This window comes from Xenopus tropicalis, chromosome 1 (genome assembly GCF_000004195.4).
Source record: "Xenopus tropicalis strain Nigerian chromosome 1, UCB_Xtro_10.0, whole genome shotgun sequence".
NCBI classification, from domain to species: domain Eukaryota; kingdom Metazoa; phylum Chordata; class Amphibia; order Anura; family Pipidae; genus Xenopus; species Xenopus tropicalis.
Genome location: NC_030677.2, coordinates 213655328 through 213665277, shown reverse-complemented (window position 1 = coordinate 213665277; position 9950 = coordinate 213655328). Strand labels below are relative to the sequence as shown.

Below are 9950 nucleotides of genomic sequence, written 5' to 3'. Positions count from 1 at the left end.
ACACAGACAAGGGCCCCGCGTACACAGACAAGGGCCCCACATACACAGACAAGGGCCCCGCGTACACAGACAAGGGCCCCACGACAAGGGCCCCGCGTACACAGACAAGGGCCCCGCGTACACAGACAAGGGCCCCGCGTACACAGACAAGGGCCCCACGACAAGGGCCCCGCGTACACAGACAAGGGCCCCACGACAAGGGCCCCGCGTACACAGACAAGGGCCCCACGACAAGGGCCCCGCGTACACAGACAAGGGCCCCACGACAAGGGCCCCGCGTACACAGACAAGGGCCCCGCGTACACAGACAAGGGCCCCACGACAAGGGCCCCGCGTACACAGACAAGGGCCCCCGCGTACACAGACAAGGGCCCCGCATGCACAGACAAGGGCCCCGCATGCACAGACAAGGGCCCCGCGTACACAGATAAGGGCCCCACGACAAGGGCCCCGCGTACACAGACAAGGGCCCCGCGTACACAGATAAGGGCCCCGCATGCACAGACAAGGGCCCCGCGTACACAGACAAGGGCCCCGCATGCACAGACAAGGGCCCCGCGTACACAGATAAGGGCCCCACGACAAGGGCCCCGCGTACACAGACAAGGGCCCCGCGTACACAGACAAGGGCCCCGCGTACACAGACAAGGGCCCCACGACAAGGGCCCCGCGTACACAGACAAGGGCCCCGCGTACACAGACAAGGGCCCCACGACAAGGGCCCCGCGTACACAGACAAGGGCCCCGCGTACACAGACAAGGGCCCCGCATGCACAGACAAGGGCCCCACATACACAGATAAGGGCCCCACATACACAGATAAGGGCCCCACATACACAGATAAGGGCCCCACATACACAGATAAGGGCCCCAGTCCCACTGTCCTGCTGTTTTTCAGTTTCCCCTTCACTCCCGCACCATTTTATTCCCACAATGTTACAGTTTCCCGCCAGCACTGGGCTCATTATGGGGCAGGAGAGCTTAGTTACACCCTCACTTACAGACCCCCCTCCCACACAGCCACTCTCTATACTTCCTGCGTTGAATGAAGCGTAATGATTGGATTTCAGTATATAAATATTTATACAGACGGCGGGAAGAGGAGCATTCTGGGAACTAACGTCCCGCTGTCACTATTCTGACCGCCCTATTGGCTGCCGCTGGCTCAGAAGGAGGCGTGGAACGCAAGAATTTTACAGGCGATTTTGACAGGGGCTCCCGGCAGTACTATGGCGCACCATTGGAAAGAGGCGTGGAACGCACAATGAGGAAGTGGGAAGCGGCCGATAGAGATTTTCGGGTGGTCCTGCAGGTGAGTGAGGGTCCCACAGGGTGAGCGCCAATCGGCTTCTCTGGCGGCATCTTGTACTCTCCCTGTGTCTCACCCTGCTGCATGGGGGCGGGGAAACAGCTCAGGGCTCCGCCTCTGTACAGGTTAAGGGTTACCTTAGTACTTTGGAATGCTGTGGAATGTGGGGGTGGAGGGAATTTAGGCCCCTCCCCTGCTTTATGGATATTGTTTAGTTTACTTCCCTGCTGATATATGGCTCCTCCCCTGCTGTATGGATAGTGATTATGGTCCCTCCCCTGCTGTATGGATAATGATTATGGCTCCTCCCCTGCTGTATGGATAGTGATTATGGCTCCTCTCCTGCTGTATGGATAGTGATTATGGCTCCTCCCCTGCTGTATGGATACTGATTATGGCTCCTCCCCTGCTGTATGGATAGTGATTATGGCTCCTCCCCTGCTGTATGGATACTGATTATGGCTCCTCCCCTGCTGTATGGATATTGATTATGGTCCCTCCCCTGCTGTATGGATACTGATTATGGTTCCTCCCCTGCTGTATGGATACTGATTATGGCTCCTCCCCTGCTGTATGGATACTGATTATGATTCCTCCCCTGCTGTATAAATTGTGATTATGGCTCCTCCCCTGCTGTATGGATACTGATTATGATTCCTCCCCTGCTGTATAAATTGTGATTATGGCTCCTCCCCTGCTGTATGGATACTGATTATGGTTCCTCCCCTGCTGTATAAATTGTGATTATGGCTCCTCCCCTGCTGTATGGATAGTGATTATGGTTCCTCCCCTGCTGTATGGATACTGATTATGGCTCCTCCCCTGCTGTATGGATAGTGATTATGGCTCCTCCCCTGCTGTATGGATAGTGATTATGGTTCCTCCCCTGCTGTATGGATACTGATTATGGCTCCTCCCCTGCTGTATGGATAGTGATTATGGCTCCTCCCCTGCTGTATGGATAGTGATTATGGTTCCGCCCCTGCTGTATGGATGGTGATTATGGCTCCTCCCCTGCTGTATGGATGGTTATTATGGCTCCTCCCCTGCTGTATGGATAGTGATTATGGTCCCTCCCCTGCTGTATGGATAGTGATTATGGTCCCTCCCCTGCTGTATGGATGGTGATTATGGCTCCTCCCCTGCTGTATGGATGGTTATTATGGTCCCTCCCCTGCTGTATGGATAGTGATTATGGTTCCTCCCCTGCTGTTTGGATGGTGATTATGGCTCCTCCCCTGCTGTATAAATACTGATTATGGTTCCTCCCCTGCTGTATGGATAGTGATTATGGTCCCTCCCCTGCTGTATGGATAGTGATTATGGTCCCTCCCCTGCTGTATGGATAGTGATTATGGTTCCTCCCCTGCTGTATGGATAATGATTATGGTTCCTCCCCTGCTGTATGGATATTGATTATGGTCCCTCCCCTGCTGTATGGATAGTGATTATGGTCCCTCCCCTGCTGTATGGATAATGATTATGGTTCCTCCCCTGCTGTATGGATAGTGATTATGGTCCCTCCCCTGCTGTATGGATAATGATTATGGTTCCTCCCCTGCTGTATGGATGGTGATTATGGCTCCTCCCCTGCTGTATGGATGGTTATTATGGCTCCTCCCCTGCTGTATGGATAGTGATTATGGTTCCTCCCCTGCTGTTTGGATGGTGATTATGGCTCCTCCCCTGCTGTATGGATAGTGATTATGGTTCCTCCCCTGCTGTATGGATAGTGATTATGGCCCCTCCCCTGCTGTATAAATAGTGAATGGTCCCGCCCCTGCTGTTTGGATGGTGATTATGGCTCCTTCCGTGCTATTGTGCCCACAGAGTTGTGATCTATTTCTGTAGCATGAGGGGGATAGGAACTCAGTACTGGGGGGCTGGGAGCAGTTCTCATTCCCTGAATTAGCTCCTCCCCTAAATTATAAAGGTGGAGCCTCCGCTACAGATGGAAGTGAGTAGTCAGGCAAGCGCTTAGTGCTGCAGTATGGAGGGTTCCTTGACTTACGAGCCACAGATCTAGCGCTGATGTGTCGTTTATTCTGTACAATCTAAATGGCTGTTCTGCTGGGTGGAACGACTGTATTTCCGCTCCGGTCACATGGTGCAATAACCCCTCCTCCCTACATTCCAGGCAGTCACACGGGGCCCCGGGAGTCAGAGAGAAGCCGCCAGACACAGGGAGAATGATGGGAAAGAAAGATCCGCTGAGCGACAGAATTCTTACTCTCACCCTGGAGATTATCCGCCTGCTGACTGGAGAGGTGAGGGGGATAGAGAGTCAGAGATTTCAGACTTCAGATACAGTGAGACCCCCCTACTGCTGTCTTTTTTACTGTCCCCTTCCTTCCTATTCATTCATCTGAGGTCATGGGGCTTATTTATCACCAGCTGCTAAATTGGACCCGTCTAGTTACCCATAGCAACCAGCACTTTTAGGCAGATTCCCTTCATATGGTGCTGTGGGCAATATGGCAGCTCCCATCCATATCTGCATTTATTCCTGTTGGATGGTGGCAATTGAGGGTAATTGTAAATGATCATTATATTGGCAGGACTGCGTTGTTATGAAGAAGTCAGGTGACACCACCCCCCCACAGAGCTGCGCTGACTGTACATTGGGAGGAGCCTGCAGGCACCATGTAACCCCAACTGTGGGGGCCCTTCCTGCCCCTGGCTCCGCCCTACAGAAGGAAAATTCCGAGAAGATCCTGGAACTCATCTCCAACATCATCCACCTGCTGACTGGAGAGGTGGGTGCGGCCCCCCAATCCCTTGTTGCCTAGTAACAGTGTATAATAATCCCTCTCTCTGGCTGGGGGTGACTGTAACATTGTGTGTGCCAGGTTGCCATAAGGTGTGAGGATGTGGCCGTCTATTTCTCCATGGAGGAGTGGGAGTACATTAGAGAGAACGAGGCTCTTTATACAGGAGAAAGCAAAGAGAATGTCCAGCAGCGCCCCCCGCTGGGTGAGTTTATGTGTGCAGCTACACTATCAGTCTAATGTGCCCAGTGTGGAATTGTGGGGGATTCACTCGAGGAACTGATCGACTGGAATGGGATGTACCTGGGATACCACATTCTCCTGCATTAGGCAGCTATCTGGGTTGTGTAACCAAGGTCTCAGGAGCAGTAACCCATGGCAACCAATCAGCAGGTAGAATTACCTAGTCACCTGTTTAAAAGAAAACAATCGGTTGCTATGGGTTACTGCTACTGGGCAGCATCTTTTATTACATACTGGGATATGTCTGTATCCTTATACATCCACTAGTCACAGTCCCAACCCCTATACCCCGTTATGTCAAATCTGCTGGGCTAAAAGTTAAAGGGGAACTCCACCTAAAAACTAATGCAAATCCAAGATGCTGTGAATGGTATTAGGCTTACTAATTACATTTATGGCCAGACATGATATTAAGGGAATCGGGGGAGGGCTGAGCATTAGCTATAGCGGCATTATGGGAAACCCTACACTCAGGGTACATTATATCCACCAATGAGAAACAAGGCTCCGGCTGCAAATATGTGAGATCTATTACTACATTATGGGAGTAGAGCAAAGAATCCAGGCAGTTCCAGAGTAGAATATTTTGTCCCAATTGGTCATTACCTGTACATCTTCATAGAAGGTTTGTTTGCCCTTTATATCCCTATGTTTTGTATCAGTCTTAATGGCGTCTGTGTCTCTTTCCCAGGCTGTACGAATGAAGCTTCCGATGAGATTAAAGCTGCACCAGAAGCAGAATTGCCCCCCAGTAACAACCCTGGACTCTGCACGGATGGGAATATCACAAACACAGACATCTCCATGCATCCTGCCCCCACAGAGCCGTCACCATTGTATGATGAGAGGAGCCAATCAGATCTCAGCATAAGTGAGCTTAGGGAACAGAGACAGGTCATGCCTGCGGAGGGATGCAGTAGGAATAAGGACTTGCCGGGTAACAGTACCCCCAGTAGTATTAAAGAGGAGTATTCTCTGCGTGGGGCAGAAGCACATTGTGATGATAGAGTTGAGGCACTTACAGAACAGGTAGGTCGGCCTTATACCCCATCTCCTGCCATGGGCTGCAGCCTAGATAATGATACAGCCAATAGCATCAAACAGGAGACTGACTCTTGGGACATAGAAAGCCAATCGGATTGCGGCAGTGAAGCGCTTACAGGGACGGATACATCTAGTTACGGCCTGGGCCACAGCCAGAGTAACTCCGACACCTTGTTATCCTCGCCTGGTGTTAGAGACAAGGCGGTGTCTTGCAAAGGGGCAAAGCAGTCACATTCGACCGTCAGTAAACGTACAGGACTGATACACGGAATAGATACGTCTTCCGACACCTTGGCATCGCTTTATACAGAGGAAGGAAACCAATCAGATTGCAGCACTAATGCCCACACAGAGCCGACCACAGGGACCGACCCTTCTGCCTGTGTCGGGGGCTGCAGTGTGAATACTGGGCTGCCGGAATATACGATAAATACATCCGCATATGCTTCTCACCCAGGGACTGATGCCTCGCCAGGTAAGTACACCTTTGATGGGTACCAGAAACCCTTTATAGACACCAGGAACCAAAACACGGAGGAGAAACTCTATGTTTGCCATGAATGTGGCAAATCCTTTTCCCATAACTACCTCCTTGTGAGGCACCAGAGGAACCACAGCGGGGAGAAACCCTTTTCTTGCCTGGAATGTGGGAAAAGCTTTACCCACAATTACCTCCTTATGCGGCATCAGAGGTACCACACTGGCGAGAGGCCCTTCTCCTGCTCCGAGTGCGGCAAATGCTTCACGCAAGTGTCGCAGCTTAATTACCATCAGAAAAGCCACACGGGGGAGAAACCGTTCACTTGTTCCAAATGCGGGAAATGCTTTGCGTATCGCTCATACCTGATCATACATCATCGGGTTCATACGGGGGAGAAACCATTCACCTGCACCGAATGCGGGAAGTGTTTTACCCACAATTACCTTCTGGTCCGGCATCGAAAGAATCACTCCCAAGAGAAAGCGTTCGCTTGTTCCGACTGCGGGAAGTCTTACACGCACCCGTCACAGCTCGCCAATCACCAGCGGAACCATGCGAGGGAGAAACCCTACACTTGCACTGAATGCGGGAAGTGCTTCTCCCATAACTACCTTCTGCTCAGGCATCAGAAGAACCATTCAGGGGAGAAACCGTTTGCTTGTTCCAAATGCGACAGATGTTTTGCACAAATGTCCCAGCTGAATTATCACCTGAAAGGCCACACCGGGGAGAAACCGTTTCCTTGCCCCAAGTGCGGCAAGCGATTCGCGTACCATTCCCAGCTCCTTATACACGACCGGACTCACACCGGGGAGAGGCCGTACAAGTGCATGGAATGCGGCAAGTGCTTTACGAGTCGCTCGCACCTTAACGTGCACCTTCAGTTTCACACTGGGGAGAAGCCGTTCCCGTGTACGGAATGTGGGAAGCGTTTCACGCGCCGCTCGCACCTCAGTCTACACTACAGGTTCCACGGCGGGGAGGGAGGCTACTCGTGCTCCATCTGCGGGAAGTCTTTCTCGCTCCACTCGCAGCTCAATGAGCATCTGCAGCTTCACGCGGGGGCGGCGCTGTTTAAATGCTCCGAGTGCGATATCTATTTCAAAAGCCGCTCGGTGCTGCTGGAGCACTACAGGTTCCACACGGGGGAGAAGATGTTTTATTGCTCCGAGTGCGACAAGTGTTTCCCGAGCCGCTCGCAGCTGATCGTACACTACAGGGTGCACATGGGCCCAAACATCCTCGCTTGTCCCGAATGCGACGAAGGCTTCGAGCGCCACTCTCAGCTCATAGAGCATCTCAGGACTCACACGGGGGATAAGCCCTTCTCCTGCTCCGAGTGTGGCAAATGCTTCGGCTTCCAGAGAAACCTCAATGCCCATGTTAGGGTTCACTCCGACCAGGAGGCGGCTGGCGGGGGTGTTTGTTGACCTGAAGGATTTATGGGAAAAGTTGGTATAAATACGGACACTGATCTGACATGTTCCCTCCGTATTAAAGCAGTTGTTTTATAATAAACTCGCAGCAACGATCCCTTTCTTACTATTTGTTATTAATTGGTATCACATGGTGCAGCTTCAGGAGGGGTATACTCAGGGGCTGTTCCTGCTGGAATGTGTGCAGTCTGGGGTTATTGTACAGAGAAGAGCGACTAAGCTGATAAAGGGAATGGGCTCAGTTATGGGGAAAGGCTGGCCCAGTTGGGATTGGTTACACTGGGGGGGGCAGTTAAGGGGGGGTCACTATATATAAATATATAAGGGGGGGCAGTAGCAGTAATGAAATAGAGAAAGTACAGGGAAGAACGACTAAGCTGATAAAGGGAATGGGCTCAGTTATGGGTAAAGGCTGGCCCAGTTGGGATTGGTTACACTGGGGGGGGGGGGGGCAGTTAAGGGGGGGTCACTATATATAAATATATAAGGGGGGGCAGTAATGAAATAGAGAAAGTACAGAGAAGAGCGACTAAGCTGATAAAGGGAATGGGCTCAGTTATGGTAAAGGCTGGCCCAGTTGGGATTGGTTACACTGGGGAAGGGGCAGTTAAGGGGGGGTCACTATATATAAATATATAGTTACATAGTTACATAGGGTTGAAAAAAGACCATTGTCCATCAAGTTCAACCCATCCGAGTAAACCCAGCACACAACCTATACTAACCAATCTATACACTCACATACATAAACTATATATATACAACCAGTAATACTAACTGTAGATATTAGTATCACAATAGCCTTGGGTATTCTGCTTGTTCAAAAACTCATTCAGGCCCCTCTTAAAGGCATTAACAGAGTCTGCCATTACCACATCACTAGGAAGGGCATTCCCCAACCCCCTCACTGCCCTCACCGTGAAAAACCATATAAGGGGGGGCAGTAATGAAATAGAGAAAGTACAGGGAAGAGCGACTAAGCGGATAAAGGGAATGGGCTCAGTTATGGGGAAAGGCTGGCCCAGTTGGGATTGGTTACACTGGGGAAGGGGCAGTTAAGGGGGGTAGGACTATTAGCCTTTTGTTCAACAGCCCTCCAGTCTGGAATTTCAGCAGCTGTTTGCTAGGGTTCAATTTAACCTAGCAACCAGGCAGTGGTTTGAAATAGACACGGGAATATGAATAGAGCAGGACCTATATAGAAAGATTAATCATAAGAAGTAACAATAACATTGTAGCTTCACAGAGGAATACATTAGTGGCTGCCGGGGTCAGTGACCCCCATTTGAAAGCTGGAAAGAGGCAGAAGATAAAGAGAAATTATTCAAAAACAATAAAAAATGCCGGGGTGTCTCTCCTGCCCTCGGCAGCTCAGTACCCCGAAATCCATACAGTAAAGATCCCATAAGCAACTTTTCGAAATCCACTGGAAAAAAAGATAAAGTTGGGTACATACACACACATAAATGAACCCATATACACTAAACTACATACAAGAGAGGTGAGCTGTGATTGGTCGGCAAGAAATACATTGCCCCTCACTGCTGTGTGTCCCCTGTAACTCCGCATTACGATAAAACAAGGGGTAATTATTCTCACGCCTACTGACCCCCAGAAACAGGCTCAGGGGGCTACCACCCCAGGGGCCCCGAACCCCACCCATACTTTATTCTTACCTCTTAGGTGCATCTGGAGAGGGGGATCTGAGGGCCTGGGGAGCACTGGTGGGTGATTTTCCCGGTGCCCTGCTAGCCCAGTCCGACCCTGCCGCTCACATCTAAACAAAATCTCATTTCATTACCGTCTGTAAATAGAAAGTGGGGGCTGTTTGCTCAATGTTATATTTGCCTTTATCCAGGCAAGTCCAGTAGAAGTTGGGGTGCGCGGTTATGCGGAACCTGGCGTTGGCTATTTTGTTGTGAATGGGCGGGAATGTAATGTAATCTCAAGGCAACAAAGGCTTTGTACTTAGGTTGGCACCGCAGGACACACACAGACCATGAGATGGCGCCACTTCTGTCCCAGCATGAGGGGGCTGCAGCGTTGGGTCCAGGATCCACGGGTGAATCCATCTTGTTATTTGGACGTATGATGGGAAAACATCCTCTGGTACTTACCGTCCCACTGAGATTTCCCCAATGGAATTCTGAGCTGGTGAAATAAAAAGTGAAAAATTAATACCATACATTGACTACACATTGGGCTGGCCCATTGGGAGAGGGAAGCATAAATAAATGTGGTCCTCATTAGATGTGACTCTCTACCCTGCCCCAGATATCAGGCCAATTGTTGGGCAGATACCTGTAGGCCGCCAGTCAGGGGGGCCCCACACATTCCAGTAGCTGCAGACTGGCTGCCAGATATCCCCCACCAAGGTGGGCAAACTGGCAATGAGGCAATCTTACCATGTATGGCCAGCTGTAGACAGGCAGACCAAGGCAATTAGCCATCTGGTGTTTAGCTGAGTGGCTTATATTAATTATAGGGGATGTTCAACTTAAAATTAACTTAAAATTATAGGGGCTGGGGGGCTCCCTATCTGTGTGAGGAACTCCCAGAGGGGCTGGGGGGCTGCCTGTGTGTGTGAGGAACTCCCAGAGGGGCTGGGGGGCTGCCTATCTGTTGTGAGGAACTCCCAGAGGGGCTGGGGGCTGCCTGTCTGTGTGAGG

At 51.0% G+C, this 9950-nt stretch overlaps 1 protein-coding gene across 3 annotated transcripts; it reads left to right on the top strand.

Moving 5' to 3' along the window:
• The first annotated feature begins 1155 nt into the window (after positions 1–1155).
• LOC100487439 (oocyte zinc finger protein XlCOF6-like) lies at positions 1156–7378 on the top strand. 3 transcript variants are annotated; one of them, XM_031894986.1, is made up of 5 exons: positions 1156–1312; positions 3447–3576; positions 3868–4065; positions 4159–4282; positions 5012–7378. In XM_031894986.1, exons 2-5 carry the CDS (start codon positions 3499–3501, stop codon positions 7273–7275), a joined length of 2664 nt encoding a protein of 887 aa, XP_031750846.1. In that variant the 5' UTR covers positions 1156–1312; positions 3447–3498; the 3' UTR covers positions 7276–7378. The 3 variants fall into 3 exon arrangements, with proteins under 3 accessions (XP_031750846.1, XP_031750845.1, XP_031750847.1); XM_031894985.1 differs by lacking the exon at positions 1156–1312 and adding an exon at positions 1336–1434; XM_031894987.1 differs by lacking the exons at positions 1156–1312; positions 3868–4065 and adding an exon at positions 1336–1434.
• The last annotated feature ends 2572 nt before the right edge of the window (positions 7379–9950 follow it).